Source organism: Sinocyclocheilus anshuiensis, unplaced genomic scaffold, assembly GCF_001515605.1.
Source record: "Sinocyclocheilus anshuiensis isolate Anshui unplaced genomic scaffold, SAMN03320099.WGS_v1.1 scaffold1149, whole genome shotgun sequence".
Classification (NCBI taxonomy): Eukaryota; Metazoa; Chordata; class Actinopteri; order Cypriniformes; family Cyprinidae; genus Sinocyclocheilus; species Sinocyclocheilus anshuiensis.
In genome coordinates, this window is record NW_015555317.1 from 78885 (window position 1) to 95510 (window position 16626).

The following is a 16626-nucleotide window of genomic DNA, read 5'->3' on the forward strand; positions in this document are numbered from 1 at the left end:
CACACACACACACACACAGAGATACTTGGATGATGTCTTTAGCCCAGAGGCATCCACCTGCCCTCATTTTGGATGCACTGATTGGTTCATACAGTGCAGGTATACTTGCACCATGCCACAAAAGATTTCAGATTTCTCTCTGTATTAGAAAGTGTATGTATCTTAACTTATTAGCACCTTATGCATCTAATCAGAGATGCATCTTCCAGGGACACTGTTCATCTTTGTAACGCTGTTTTCAGTAGCACAGGTATTTATTAATCTGTCCAAAAAAAAAAAGATCTGTTAATGATTTATTGTTCATTTTTTATGTTTGAAGTCCTAATGATTAAGTTGTCTCTCACATTCTTCTTTGTTCTAAGGTAATAGAAGCTACTACTGCAAGTAAGTATTTAATTCTTATTTACTATTTATTGTATTATTTATTTTAGTAATAAGTAGAGGTATTAAGAATATTAATACAGTGTAGAACTAACTATGTATCACAGTTCAGTAAATTTAATTTTGTTTAATTTATAGAGATTAGAAAATATATATTTGAGCAAAAATAATAAATGTTTAGGAATGTATTTAACTAAATATATAGTATTATTACACACTATTAAATTTTGAAGTGACTTACAAAAAGATCCTTGAAGATATTTACAAAACATTTTTTTGTTTCCCTCCAGACTGTAACATAACATCAATATTATCACCCACTGCGTCGTCTCTGCTTGTAAAATGGGACACTTTCCCAGGTGCGACAAGCTATACTCTGGATGTCAGGGTTGTGAATTCAACCAACACAGCACCTGTCACTATTACACTCGCTGCATCCATTGCGGAGAGACTGGTCCAAGGCTTAAGACCAGGACAAATTCATCTAGTGACTTTTAAAGTGTTTGTGTTAAATCATATGTCATGCATCAACTCCACAACAGCACAGACAAGTAAGTTGTCGACCCACACATATCTTAACACATTTTTTGACATTTTTTTAAAATGATTAATTTCATTTCATTTGTATATGCAGTTCCTGCCGCCTCGCAAATAACATATTCGAAGGCAATATCAAGCAGCTCGATCAGGTTTGAGTGGTCCAGTGCGCAAGGAGCCGAGAAATACATTTTGGTGGTGAATGGAACTTTCCATCCTGAGACTCATAACCTCACTTTCACCACGCTAAGTGGACAGATAGACAACCTCCAGCAAGCCACTTCATACAGCTGTTACATTTATTCCGCCAATTCTGCAGGACTTGGCTCCAAGAGCCTTGTTAAAACCATCAGAACGTGTAAGTCTACTTGGTTCTTTCCAGTTTTGTGCTATTTTCGTTATGGCAGATTTGGTATACTGTCAATGAAATCTTGCCTTTCTATAATTGACAATTAGCAAATATTTTTGTTCAACAGTGGTGCAGCCACCAAATAACGTGGCCGTAAGAGAGTTAACGCAGAGCATGGCTCGCGTAACATGGAACAATGTTTCAGGAGTCCTGCTCTACCAGGTGTCAGTGATAGCCAATAACAAGCCGGGATTTCCCCTGGTTCTTAAGAACGTCACTGGTACCGCAGCGAATATCTCAAACCTGGAGCCGTGTACAACATACACAATAGGAGTTGCATCCATCAACATGTTCCTGGAACCAGGAGAGTTCATCAACGTCACCTACTTAACTTCCAGTAAGTCAAGATGAAGCAGAACATTTCAGAGTGAAACCTTTGAATGAAATCATAAAGCAATAGATTTATGCCTTGATGTGTTTTGGATGCTTCTAGACTTGCATAACCAAGACTTTCTTCTAGTCCAGAACCAACACTAAAACCAGCCTAGAAATCAATGCTGGTCTTTTCAGCATCTGGATATGCAGAACTCTAACATATTACTTCTTGTTTATCTCAGCCATTTCAACAGTTTCCTCCATCTCTGTGGAGTACAGCTGTCTTACTTCTACAGCAATGGTCAGTTGGGATGTGGTTTTTGGTGCCACGTCGTACCATGCCGTCATTACAGATGGTCAAGGCCGGTCGCTCAACTGCACTTCCACGGACACCACCTGCCAGGTCTTGATGCTGGTCTGTGGAGAACGATACTCTGTACGGATCACAGCCTTCGCTAACTGTGAAAGCACTTCTGATGGCAGCTACATCTTCGAGACAGGTAAAGATGTCCTTTCTCAAAGGTCACACTCACACCTCATCCAGTCCTCTGGGACAGGGGTTTTCAACTTGTGAAAGAACTTAAGGGGGGAGCGAGAAACTGTTAATTCAGAGGCATACACTCGAGTAATTATGAATACAATCTAGCAAATCTTTAGCCATCCACTAGGGGGCAATCTGATTAGTCCCACTGCTGATCAGTCGACAGTTAGGGCAGAGTTGGCGTGATCAAGTTCCGATATCACGGCTATCGCTCACGCTTATTGACAGTGGAAGATGATTTACGGTTAGCCGTGTCGGTAATAATCCAACCACGGATTGGCGTGTTGTGCTCTCGGAAACAGGCTCAGCCATCACACTGAATCAGGAAAGCTGGTTATATATAAGGTTTCAGTATAATTACGCATGCTATACCAGGGGTGGTGCTTTTTAGGTGGGCTTCAGCCCCCCTATCTGTCATCTCAGCCCCCCTAAACTAGCTGAACGATTGGGCCAGTGCAGCTTCCTCAAGAACGTTTATTATTCTCACGTGTTTTAAGTCTTGTCAGATCAAACATTAAAGTGATTTTAAGCTATTCAAGTGCAAGACAGCATGAAAGAGATCTCAATGCGGTACTCGCGTACTGTGATAGATTGTTTCTGTGTGCGCACACACAGAAAGCCGTCTTTCAGACAGCGCGAGTGAAATTAGACAAACTTGGGGGGGCGCATGTCAAGGTTGAAAACCCCTGCTCTGGGAGATGAGCAGGAAATCCTCTCATGGTGTAACAAGTCTGTTGAGGAACACACCCAGGAATTACTGTCATGTAGATTAAATGAACTCTATGGTCTATTGAGGTTTTATGAAAGGTCATGCGGTATCAGGTGGCAGAGTCCTGCATCAGTCTTAGCCCTTAAAGGGTTCATATGATGCTGCTAAAAAGAACATTATTTTGTGTATTTGGTGTAATGAAATGTTTATGCGGTTTAAGGTTCAAAAAACACATTATTTTCCACATACTGTACATTATTGTTTCTCCTCTATGCCCAGCCTTTCTGAAACGCGTCGATTTTTACAAAGCTCATCGGTCTGAAAAGCGAGGTGTGCTCTGATTGGCCAGCTATCCAGTGCATTGTGAATACCTCAAGCGTGTGACGGAAATGTTATGCCCCTTTCCATATTGTGATGCCTTACCATATTGTGATAACCCATTATAAACGAGGCATTTGTTGCATCCAGTGGTGACATAATTACGGATTATAATGACTTATACTGTCTTTTTACGCGTTGCATCGCGCCGCGTAAACATAAAACCATGTCTGCATTTGTGATCGGAGAAATGACAAACAACAAGTGCTACTCTACATTGCCCAAAAAACTCGCGTTTGAATCGTCAGTGGCAAATTCTTTAAATATAAAAAAACGTACTTACAGTCTGTGAGTCAGAACAGCCGGTGTTCTGACGATTTGTGCTACCCTGTCAGATTTTGCTACCTCCCATTAAAATGTAGATGGTAGCATAATTAGATAGCGAAAAGTGCTACCTATCAGATTTTGCTTCCAGTATGATATTAATAAGGTGTGAGGCTTTATTAACATGTACACCTACCCCAACCCTAAACCTACCCTTACAGTAGGATAAATACAGTGTTGGTTAGCATAATCTGATAGATACCAAGTTGAACTGTTTTGGAACAGTGTTGTAAATACAACTTAACCACCGATTTCTAGTCGTGTCCTCTTTTGGAAGGCCAAACAAAGTAGTTTCGCTTTCACAACGAAACAGCGTCACACACCGCGGCCTTGAGTGAGCGGAGGCCGGAGGCCTAGAGTGCGGATTCGACGAAGGAGCGTCCGGCGGGCTTGTGGCAACCAAATGTGATGACCCCGGGCTGGACTCCGCTTCATCCACAGTGAAAGCCGATATCGCATCATATGACCCCTTTAAGTTAGTAAATCTACCTGCCTTCTCTAAGGTTATCTTTCTCAGCTTGTATTTTTATCTACTCTCAGTGTCTCTCTTAAAGGGATAGTGCACCCAAAAATGAAAATTCTGTCATCATTACTCATTACTTTGGACCCCATTTACTTTCATTGTATGGACAAAAACAGCAGTTATTCTTGAAATTATCTTCTTTTGTGTTCGACAGAAGAAAGTAAGTCATACAGGTTTTGAACAACATGACCGTAAGTAAATGATGAGGATTTTCATTTCTGGGTGAACTGTCCCTTTAAACCAAAAAGGAATTGTATATTTCACCAGCAAATTAATTTCTCTCCCCCATCTCTCAAACAAACAGCACCCTGCCAACCCAAAGCACTAAAGCTGTACCGTGAGTGTTCCACTAACGTCATCTTGTTCTCGTGGGATTCCACCAACAACACGGCTTATTACTTCGCCATAGCTGTGGACTCGGACCAACTGGTAACTGAATGCCTCACTGTGGACACCTCCTGTTATTTCACCGACACCGTCTGTGGTCAAACCTACAGCTTCTATGTCAGATCCATCTACTCCGGAGGACTAGACTGCAACAGTGGATACACAGACGGTGTGGTGATCAAAACAGGTGAGTCATCCATTTTGGTACAAATGGATAAATATTTAATTTTCCATGATATGACACTGTTATACAGCTATAACTTGTAAAATGGATACTGGTGCTATTGGTATTTCACAATCACTAAAATGAGAGACACATAATTTTGCAGCTGTTTCTGTTTGTGTGTTTGTTTTGGAGTTTAAAATACATTTAAAAGACAATTCATATTCAGTTATATTATCGATTTAACAGCACTAACACAATTGGATGAGAGAAAAAAAATTAGAACTGAATTGAACTGGATTATGACACTTTGCAAATTGCAACATCAACACTGTTACTTGTTTTACATATAATTATTCATTTTGGCCCCCTCTGTCTCCTTACCCATGTAGCCCCATGTTTACCGCAGAACATCTACACAATAGCAAACTGTAATAGCATCAGCAGTGCCGTCATTACTTGGGATGAGGCCACAGGAGCCGAGACCTACATTGTGGAGGCCCGCGGTAATCGTAAAGATTTCTACAACTGTACGTCTGCAAACACAAGCTGCACGCTAACAGATCTGGATTGCGGAGAGAGCCTGAGCGTGTGGATTGTTGCCACAAATGGTGAATGTACTACTGATCCTGTGCTGGGAGAGGTGGCAGAGACAGGTGAGTGATTCTGGGTACTGTGGTAATACCAATTGCAATGTAAATACATTGGCATATGAATATGAACTTACAAAAAAAGTACTGTGGCATGGTTTTAGATGGTGATACTATACACTATATCTCCCACCGTAGTTCCCTGCATACCTCAGAACGTGTCCGCTGTGAAGACTTGTAGTTCAGAATCTGCCTCTCTCACATGGGACAATGCCAACGGTGCCATCTTCTACATTGGATCGGCAAAGCATATAGATGGTACAATTCACACCTGCGCTGCCATGGCGGCAGAGTGCACATTCCCAAACCTGAGATGCGGCGAGATGTATGATGTGAATGTCAAGACAACTAACCTGCAATGCAACAGTGCTGAGAGTCATCATGTCACCCTGCAGACGGGTAAAAAAAAAAATCAATAATAATAATTAAAAAACATTCAAATGAGGAATGAAAGAGACCGGACATCTAAAATGTAAAATTACAAATTATGTAAAAACAAAAAATAAAAGGTGATGAATAAAAGATGCCAGATATTTAAAATGTAAAATAATATAAAATAAAAATTAAATGGTATGAATAAAAGGTAAAATATTTAAAGTGTAAAATAGTGAATAATGTAAAATAAAAAAAAAAAGTTAAAAAAGTAAAATAAAAAATAAAACAGGATAAATAAAAGAGGCCAGATATTTAAAATGTAATATAACAAATAATTAAAATAAAAAAATAAAATGGGATGAATAAAAGTAGCCAGATATTTAAAAAGTTAAATAAACAAAAATAAAAAAGGATGAAGGAAAAGGACATACTTTTAAAAAGTAAAATAAAACAATAAGAGAGGATGAATAAAGTTGACCAGATATTTCAAAAGTAAAAATAACAATAACGTAACAAAAAATAAACAGGAAGGATAATATGGTCTTTATATTTATCTTTTAAAAAATCTTTTATCTAGCATTTTTTATATTAATCGAACTGTGTTTTTAAACTTTTATATAAAAGTAAAACAAATGAATTACTGATGTACACAAAGTAAATCTAAAAGCTGTGGTGGTAACAGGTGACAGCTCATGTTAACTTTTGCTAATATATGTGATTCATAACAATGTGCACAAATAATTTGGCCTTTAAATACATTAGATGTATGAATTTCAATGCATTAGATAGAAAAGTGGCATTTGCTTGTTTGTTTTATCCAATTATGTATCTATAAATATATACTAAGTAACCACGGCTGTTCATCACATTAACTATGAATATGACCCGCTAAACCACAAAACACTTATGTCATTTAATTAATTGACGTTCATTCATTTTTAAACGTAGCTTAAGTGTCCACATTTTTTTAGGGTCCACATGTATTTCAAACAAACAAAGAAATAAAAAAAACAACACACTACCATTCAAAGGTTTAGATTTTTTTTAAATTATTTATAAGATCATATTGTTTTGTTTTTTGGAAAGAAATTAATTATTTTATTCAGTAAGAACACATTACTGTAAAGACATTTATGAGGTTACAAAAGATTTAAATTTCAAATAAATGATCTTTTGAATTTTCTGTTCATCACCATCAAAAAAAAAAAAAAAAACCTTGAAAAAATGTATCATGGTTTCTGCAAAATTTTGAGCAGAATAACTGTTTTGAAAATTGATAAGAATGTTTCCTTGCACACCAAATCAGCATATTAGAATGATTTCTGAAGGATCATGTGACACTGAAGACTGGAATAATGGCTGCTAAAAATTATGCTTTGACATCACAGGAATAAATGACATTTTAAAAATATATTAAAATAGAAAACAGTTATTTAAAATTTTAATAATATGTCATAATATTAAGGTTTTAGTTAAAATAAATGCAGCCTTGGTGAGCATACGAAACGTCTTTCAAAAAACTTTTGAACAGTACTGTATATGTACACTTTTTATATATAACCTATTTTTTCATATAACTTCCTCTTCTCTAGCTCCCTGCATTCCCACAAATGTTGCTGCCGCTCTAAACTGTACATCCAACATTGCTTCCATCACCTGGCACAGTGCACTTGGTGCCACTTGGTACTTGGTAAAGGCGGAAAGCAGCCAAGGGTACAAGACGTCCTGCAACAACACTGTTACACACTGTGATATCCCAAACCTGCAGTGTGGCCAGGAATATTCCATCACAGTCATGGGCATGAATGGTGTCTGCATGGGCCCGGCTAGCCTGCCTTTCACTCTCGTCTCAGGTACTTGAACTCAGCTCATTAGTGATAATTAGTGATTGAAACAACAGACCGGCTTCAGTTTTTTCTGAACTATTAAGAAACTTTCTAGCAACCACCCAGAACACCCTATCAACCATACAGCAATACCTTAGCAGTTTTTTCATAGCAAGCACCATTCAGTAAATGTAAAAACATATACTGCTTTTTGATGTATTAACATTTTTGTCATGATCCAGCACCATGCCACAACACTGGCATTCAAGCCAGTCTGGACTGCCGCACCAACTCAGCACTCATTTCTTGGACACCAGGCAATGGTTCGCTAAGTTTCAATGCAATACTGCAGTCTTTCCAGGACCCCCAAAAGCACAACTGCTTCACCAACGGCTCCTCCTGCAGCATCAGTTCACTGCCGTGTGGTCAGCACTATAACATCAGTGTTACAGGATACGGCCGGACCTGTTCAACCTCTTCTAAAACCTTGGTCACTCTAGACACGGGTATAACATTAAATAATAACACAAAGTGCAATTAGATTAAAACCTAATTTGGTGATTTTTCTGGCATCAAATGATCTATGGTGCTAAAATCTTATGATTTTGTGCATGAATCTTTTCCTTTCCAGCTCCATGTGTTCCCACTCAAGTCAATGTGTCATTATCCTGTGGGTCGGACACTGCATCTGTTTCCTGGGCAGCATCTAGTGGCCTTGTTTCATACTATACAGTAACAGCAGTAGATGATAATGGACAAACGCTAACCTGCAACTCCAGCAGCACTTCCTGTGACATCAGCGGCCTGCTGTGTGGTCAGGTGTACAATGTGTCAGTCACAGCTATGAGTGTGGACTGCACTGGGCAACGTAGTGAAGTGCGTCGCATCAATACTGGTAAGTATTTTCAAAGTATTTGAAAATTGGAGAAAAAAAAACACTTTTACTGGATAACTCGTGTTAAGTGCTTTGATGACAGTACTTCACATTTTGTATTTGACAGCACACCACAGATTCTGTTGAGAAAGCTTTGTTTTTAACTTGGAATATTACTTTAAACATGCTAAAGTAATACTTTGTTTACCTTTGTCTCCCAGCACCCTGTGCTCCTCAGTCTGTGGTCAGTCAGCTCTTAGACTGTCGAACAGGTGATGTTCAAATTAGCTGGCAGTCGAGTAAAGGGGCGCAAATCTACTATGCTCAAGCAAAATCCACTGACAAGACTCTGGTGTGTAACTCCACCTCCAAGTCCTGCATAATCCCTGCAATTGGCTGTGGGCAGACGTACAATATCACTGTGGTTGCAGAAGCCAACGGCTGTAGCTCCAACGCCAGTGTGACCAGTCAGGTCACGGCAGGTACAGTAGCATTTGGACAAAGCTGAAAGCTTCCATTCTAGAAGCCATATAGCAACACCATAGCACTACTCATGTTCAGATTACTTTTGTTTGTTTTTTTTTAAACTGAATAAAATCTAGTTATTTTTGAAAATGTAATTGTTGCCTCTACTGGTGTGGAAATGACATGCGTAACCTTCACCTTTAAATACCATTATTTTCTCTTCTCTTCAGCCCCATGCCCTCCACTGAATATCCAGTCCATAATGAACTGTGACAGCAACACAACAAGTGTGTCCTGGTCCAGTGGCAATGGAGCTCTGTCCTTTATGATGGCAATGGAATGCTCTAATGGACAGAGGTACATCTGCAGGACCAATGAAACAGGATGTGACATCACTAACATGGCATGCGGACAAACATGCACAGTTAAGGTAGTGGCAGAGGGACGTTCCTGCAACAGCTCTGAAGGGACTGGATCACCTGTCATAACAGGTAAGAGAAACTGTTATATTGAAATATGGTGAATATTAGCGTTCAAAAGTTTTTAATACTTTTATTGAGCAAGGATGAATTGACAGACATTAAAGTGACAGTAAATACATTTATAATGTTACCAAAAATCTCTATTTTAAATAAATGCTATTTTGAACGTAATTTCCACAGCAGCACAACTGTTTTCAACACTGATAATAATAAGAATAATACGAAATGTTTCATGAGCACCAAATCAGCATATTAGAATGATTTCCCAAGGATCATGTGACTGGAGTAAAGGTGCTGAAAATTCAGCTTTTCATCACAAGAATAAGTTATAATAATTACTTATATAATTTTATAATATATTAAAATATGCAGCATTTGAAATGTGAAATGTTGCTTAAAAAGAATATTGCATGTTAAATACAACTTAAGCTCCATTACCACGTTTTTTTTTTTTTTTGTAAAAATGACACAAAACACACTATTAAACTTACCTAGCATTCAAGCGGGCAGGACTTTGAATATGCCTTTAAAATAATAAGTCAACCATGTACTCATTTTGTTTTCTATATCTCTGAATATTGCTTTAAAATAATAACTCTGCCATGTGCTCATTTTGTTTTCTATAATTTACCCAGGTCCTTGTGTACCACAAAACGTGTTGGCCAGTGTAAGCTGTAGCAGCAACATAGCAAGTGTAACCTGGGGGAGCAGTCGAGGGGCGGAGCTTTACACAGTGACAGCCAGCAGTGCTAATGGCCTTTCAGCTAACTGCACCTCAACATCCACTTCCTGTGACCTGTTAACTTTGACCTGCGGACAGTCTTACACGATCACAGTGAAGGCAAAAGGCAGCAACTGCAGCAGTGGGAACAGTGCGCCTGTTCAAGTTCAAGCAGGTTTGTTTCTTATTTCATATCATGATTCTTTTTAAAGCTGAAGAATGTCTTTTTCATTTAAAAACTGTAAAAGAAAGGCACTGAATGAATTAACACTCAAGTTTTATCTTGCTTCTTGTGTTCTAGTGCCCTGCACCCCAAGTAATGTCCTGCCCACCGTGGATTGTGTCACAAATGCTTTAGTGGTATCATGGACACCTGGTGCAGGAGGACAGTATTACACGGCCACCTTGCAGGACAGCAATGGACTGTCCACCACCTGCCAGTCTACGGGCTCACAGTGTAATGTGACGGGGCTCAGGTGTGGTCAGCTGTACCACGTCAATGTGACGGCGTCAGATGATCTGTGTAGCAGTCCTCCCAGTGCTACTGTGAACACTAACTCAGGTACATAGAAACACATACATGCATATACTTGTCTATATACTCTATACTTCTCACTCTTGTTCCCATAGAGACTTTCTGCTAAACGAATTGCTATGTTCACTGTTCACTGCATAATGTGCAGTATATACTGTATACTGCTTACTATTTTTAAGAAATAGTATGTAAAACAGATTATGCAACATTTTTACAAGTTTTAAACAATGCTACTTTCTTGTCACATGACCTGATTACTTTGCAGTGCAGGTTTAATTCAGTGAGTGGCATTCAGGTGAAAATAAATAGGTTCATTTTGCATAAAATGTCTTTGCAAATCAAACAAATGAGTTGAGTTTGTCTGGAAAAAGTCGAGTGCTTTGCATTGTGGGATTCAGCACCCAGACTACTATGGTCTGTAGTATGTCCTGCACATTTTAAAACATTTTCATGATACACTACTGTTCAAAGGTTTGGGGTCAGTATGATTTTTTTTAAAGAAATTAATAAATATAATTATTACATTAAATAAATGTTCCTTTCTGAAGAATCATGTGACACTGAAGACTGGAGTAATGGTTGTGGAATCCAACTCTTTAACAGCGTAAATAAGTCAAAATGCATGAAATAGTCGTGGCCTAGTAGTTAGAGAGTCGGACTCGTAACCCAAAGGTTGCGGGTTCGAGTCTCGTACAGGCAGGGATTGTAGGTGGGGGGAGTGAATGTACAGCGCTCTCTCCCACCTTCAATACCACGACTGAGGTGCCCTTGAGCAAGGTGTCGAACCCCCAACTGCTCCCCAGGCGCCGCAGCAAAAAAATGGCTGCCCACTGCTCCGGGTGTGTGTTCACGGTGTGTGTGTGTGTTCACTGCTGTGTGTGTGCACTTTGGATGGGATAAATGCAGAGCACTAATTTCGAGTATGGGTCACCATACTTGGCCACATGTCACGTCACTTCGTCACACTTCACTTCAAATAGCATTAGACCTCCCCTTTAAAATACAAATTGTGTAAAAAAAAAACATTAAAATGAGGAATAAAAGAGACCGGACATCTAAAATGTAAAATAAAAAATTATGTAAAACAAAAAATAAAAGGGGATAAATAAAAGGTAAAATATTTAAAGTGTAAAATAACAAATAAGGTAAAAATAAAAGATGAATAAAAAGGCCCAGATAAAAAAAAAAAAGGATAAATAAAAGTGGCCAGATATTTAAAATGTTGAATAAACAAAAATAAAAAAGGACGAAGAAAAAGGGACATACTTTTAAAATGCAAAATAAAACAATAAGAGAGGATGAATCAAGTTGCCCAGATATTCAAAAGGTAAAAATAACATAAACGTAACAAAAAATAAACAGGAAGGACTTTTAAAATTAAAACAAAAAAGACAAATAATATGGTCTTTTTATTGATCTATTCATCATTTTATATATTAATTGATCCGTGTTTTACTGTGTTTTTATACTTTTATATAAAAGTAAAACAAATGCATTTTTGATGTACACAAAGTAAATCTAATACATTTTCTATTGTAGCTCCATGTGCTCCAGTCAGTGTGGGGGTCACTAGAGACTGTGCATCGAACAACGTGATAGTAAGCTGGCAGGCCCTTCAGGATGGGAGTCTGTACACAGCAGTACTGCAGGATGAACATGGACCCACAGTTAATTGCAGCACCAGCTCTAACAACTGCACATTCGCAGACCTGCTCTGTGGAATGAACTACAACGTCACAGTCACAAGGAATGATGGTCAATGCAGGAGTCTGCCATCCACACCCATTCAGATACAGTCAGGTAACAGTCATGTGAGCATGCATGCATGTTTACACAGTAATAACAGATCTTTGAAACTGACTGCGTATCTCCTTTAGCTCCCTGTGACCCTCAAAACATCACAACTGTGCTCCAGTGTGACACCAACACGGCCAACGTGACATGGGCTGCCAGCGCAGGAGCTAATGGGTACACAGCAATGGCAACAGACGGGCAGCAGCAACGCTTAGCTTCTTGTCACTCTATGGGAACCTCCTGTCAGCTGACCTCTCTGCCGTGTGGGATGAGACTAAATGTGACTGTCCAAGCTGATGACACCACCTGCAACAGCAGCTCTCAACCTAAAGCTGTGGTGGTAACAGGTGACAGCTCATGTTAACTTTTGCTAATATATGTGATTCATAACAATGTGCACAAATAATTTGGCCTTTAAATACATTAGATGTATGATTTTCAGTGTATTAGATAGAAACAAGTGGCATTTGCTGGTTTATTTTACCCAATTATGTATATATCTACATATATATCCTGAGTAACCACAGGTGTAGTTCATCACATTAACTATGAATATGACCCGCTAAACCACAAAACACTTATGCTATTTAATTCATTGACATTCATTCATTTTTAAACGTAGCTTAAGTGTCCACATTTTTTTAGGGTCCACATGTATTTCAAATAAAAAAATAATACACTACCATTCAAAGGTTTAGGGTCAGTAAGAATTTGTTTTGGTTTTTTATAAGATCTTTTTTTTTTTAAAGAAATTAATTATTTTATTCGGTAAGAACACATTAATTTGATAAAAAGTGACAGTAAAGACATAATGTTACAAAAGATTTAATTTTCAAATAAATTATCTTTTGATTTTCTGTTCATCAAAAAAAGAAAATCCTGAAAATATTTTTATCATGGTTTCTGCAAAAATACTGAGCAGAACAACTGTTTTGAAAATTGATAAGGATTTTTTCTTGCGCACCAAATCAGCATATAAGAATGATTTCTGAAGGACCATGTGACACTGAAGACTGGAATAATGACTGCTGAAAATTATGCTTTGACATCACAGGAATAAATGACATTTTAAAAATATATTAAAATAGAAAACAGTTATTTAAAATTGTAATAATATGTCATAATATTAAGGTTTTAGTTAAAATAAACGCAGCCTTGGTGAGCATACGAAACGTCTTTCAAAAAACCTAAAAAAAAAAAACTAACACAAACTTTTGAACAGTACTGTATATGTACACTTTTTATATATAACCTATTTTTTCATATAACTTCCTCTTCTCTAGCTCCCTGCATTCCCACAAATGTTGCTGCCGCTCTAAACTGTACATCCAACATTGCTTCCATCACCTGGCACAGTGCACTTGGTGCCACTTGGTACTTGGTAAAGGCGGAAAGCAGCCAAGGGTACAAGACGTCCTGCAACAACACTGTTACACACTGTGATATCCCAAACCTGCAGTGTGGCCAGGAATATTCCATCACAGTCATGGGCATGAATGGTGTCTGCATGGGCCCGGCTAGCCTGCCTTTCACTCTCGTCTCAGGTACTTGAACTCAGCTCATTAGTGATAATTAGTGATTGAAACAACAGACCGGCTTCAGTTTTTTCTGAACTATTAAGAAACTACCTAGCAACCACCCAGAACAGCCTAGCAACCATACAGCAATACCTTAGCAGTTTTTTCATGTCAAGCACCATTCAGTAAATGTAAAAACATATACTGCTTTTTGATGTATTAACATTTTTGTCATGATCCAGCACCATGCCACAACACTGGCATTCAAGCCAGTCTGGACTGCCGCACCAACTCAGCACTCATTTCTTGGACACCAGGCAATGGTTCGCTAAGTTTCAATGCAATACTGCAGTCTTTCCAGGACCCCCAAAAGCACAACTGCTTCACCAACGGCTCCTCCTGCAGCATCAGTTCACTGCCGTGTGGTCAGCACTATAACATCAGTGTTACAGGATACGGCCGGACCTGTTCAACCTCTTCTAAAACCTTGGTCACTCTAGACACGGGTATAACATTAAATAATAACACAAAGTGCAATTAGATTAAAACCTAATTTGGTGATTTTTCTGGCATCAAATGATCTATGGTGCTAAAATCTTATGATTTTGTGCATGAATCTTTTCCTTTCCAGCTCCATGTGTTCCCACTCAAGTCAATGTGTCATTATCCTGTGGGTCGGACACTGCATCTGTTTCCTGGGCAGCATCTAGTGGCCTTGTTTCATACTATACAGTAACAGCAGTAGATGATAATGGACAAACGCTAACCTGCAACTCCAGCAGCACTTCCTGTGACATCAGCGGCCTGCTGTGTGGTCAGGTGTACAATGTGTCAGTCACAGCTATGAGTGTGGACTGCACTGGGCAACGTAGTGAAGTGCGTCGCATCAATACTGGTAAGTATTTTCTAAGTATTTGAAATTTGGAGAAAAAAAAAACACTTTTACTGAATAACTCATGTTAAGTGCTTTGATGACAGTACTTCACATTTTGTATTTGACAGCACACCACAGATTCTGTTGAGAAAGCTTTGTTTTTAACTTGGAATATTATTTTAAACATGCTAAAGTAATACTTTGTTTACCTTTGTCTCCCAGCACCCTGTGCTCCTCAGTCTGTGGTCAGTCAGCTCTTAGACTGTCGAACAGGTGATGTTCAAATTAGCTGGCAGTCGAGTAAAGGGGCGCAAATCTACTATGCTCAAGCAAAATCCACTGACAAGACTCTGGTGTGTAACTCCACCTCCAAGTCCTGCATAATCCCTGCAATTGGCTGTGGGCAGACGTACAATATCACTGTGGTTGCAGAAGCCAACGGCTGTAGCTCCAACGCCAGTGTGACCAGTCAGGTCACGGCAGGTACAGTAGCATTTGGACAAAGCTGAAAGCTTCCGTTCTAAATAAATATGCACACAATCACTCTCAATTGTATCTCTAATATGCTGAAAACGGCTCCATGAATCTTTCTTGTCTCATCACATTTAATTACGATTTACATGAATCACGTAAAGGAGATATTTTCAATTTAAAACAGCAACATTTGACAAAAGAACAGTGCATAATGGAGTGCACCAGAGCAGCATCAAGAAATATCAAATATTGTGAGGAACACTTTGGCCATATCTGATTTTTGGAGGGGACGTTGTACCCTCAATATTCATGGTGGTTGCAGCCCTTGTTCCTCAAATCAAAGTCACGCTCTACACTTTTTAAACTTAAGTATATGTCACAAAACTGAAGTAAACGGTTTGCAAATACAGTTTCATGTTGACTTTAAGACTTAAATGCTTAGTACTGGAGACATGCAGAATAATAGTCTCAGCATATGTGTTTCTGTTTCTTCTTTAGCACCCTGTCCACCTACTTTTGTCACTGCGGTTTTGGACTGCTCTACTAACACGGTCTTAGTGTCGTGGAGCTCCTTGGGCATTTCAGGGGTTCATTACACGGCAACAGCAATTGGCCCATTGGGGCCCTCTAGTGGTGTGGAGTGTACCACGACAAACTTCAACTGCACTCTTGCCCACCTGCAATGTGGCAGCCAATACAATGTCACTGTCACTGCTACCAAAAACAACTGTACTAGCAAATCCAGCAAGGACTACTCCTTCATTACAGGTTAGGAATCAGAAATTGTATAAAAAATAATATTACTATAATGTCCTTAAACTCAAGATTTTTTTCAAACTCATATTTAATAATCTGTTTCCTTTCACCTTTCTTTACCCTGACTTTCAGCTCCATGTGTGCCAGTTCTGAACGATGTGGCTCTGAACTGTAGCTCAAGGTCCGCTGTGGTGAACTGGTCAGGATTGAGTCTAGATGCATTATCGGTCAGCGCAGTGAGCTCTCAGGGTGAACAGCTGGGATGTGGTGTCTTCAACAATGGTTCATGTGTGGTGGAAGGACTGCAGTGTGGACAGACGTATACGTTCAGTGCGAATACAACGCAAGGCCAGTGCACCAGTGCTGCTAGTAACACACTGCAGAGGGAGACAGGTAACAAAGCCTAGTTTGTCCAGACATTTGAAGACACTGTAAAGAAGAAAATACAGATTCTTTAGACAGAAACTGTAATAAATCATAAATAAATAATTTAAACAAATGTCTCAAGCCCTTTTCACTAAATCACTGTTTGTTGCTAGCAGACATTTCTACTTGACTGTAGGCCTGAGTATTGACACAGATTTCGCAATTAGATTCTGATTCACATGCTCTCAAT

General features: G+C 38.9%; 1 protein-coding gene across 1 annotated transcript in view; it reads left to right on the top strand.

The window, feature by feature from the left end:
* Positions 1-898: 898 nt before the first annotated feature.
* The window catches only part of LOC107671583 (serine-rich adhesin for platelets-like), a 33292-nt gene continuing 17564 nt past the window's right edge, over positions 899-16626 (top strand). The window contains exons 1-22 of the mRNA XM_016464495.1: positions 899-932; positions 1016-1276; positions 1395-1664; positions 1885-2142; positions 4422-4691; positions 5060-5323; positions 5456-5649; positions 7224-7545; positions 7761-8024; positions 8150-8413; positions 8614-8874; positions 9088-9348; positions 9975-10235; positions 10362-10622; positions 12135-12395; positions 12473-12736; positions 13673-13933; positions 14149-14412; positions 14538-14801; positions 15003-15263; positions 15753-16022; positions 16143-16403. Of these exons, the coding sequence (XP_016319981.1) occupies positions 899-932; positions 1016-1276; positions 1395-1664; positions 1885-2142; positions 4422-4691; positions 5060-5323; positions 5456-5649; positions 7224-7545; positions 7761-8024; positions 8150-8413; positions 8614-8874; positions 9088-9348; positions 9975-10235; positions 10362-10622; positions 12135-12395; positions 12473-12736; positions 13673-13933; positions 14149-14412; positions 14538-14801; positions 15003-15263; positions 15753-16022; positions 16143-16403 (5551 nt within the window). The remainder of the gene's footprint in view (positions 933-1015; positions 1277-1394; positions 1665-1884; positions 2143-4421; positions 4692-5059; positions 5324-5455; positions 5650-7223; positions 7546-7760; positions 8025-8149; positions 8414-8613; positions 8875-9087; positions 9349-9974; positions 10236-10361; positions 10623-12134; positions 12396-12472; positions 12737-13672; positions 13934-14148; positions 14413-14537; positions 14802-15002; positions 15264-15752; positions 16023-16142; positions 16404-16626) is intronic.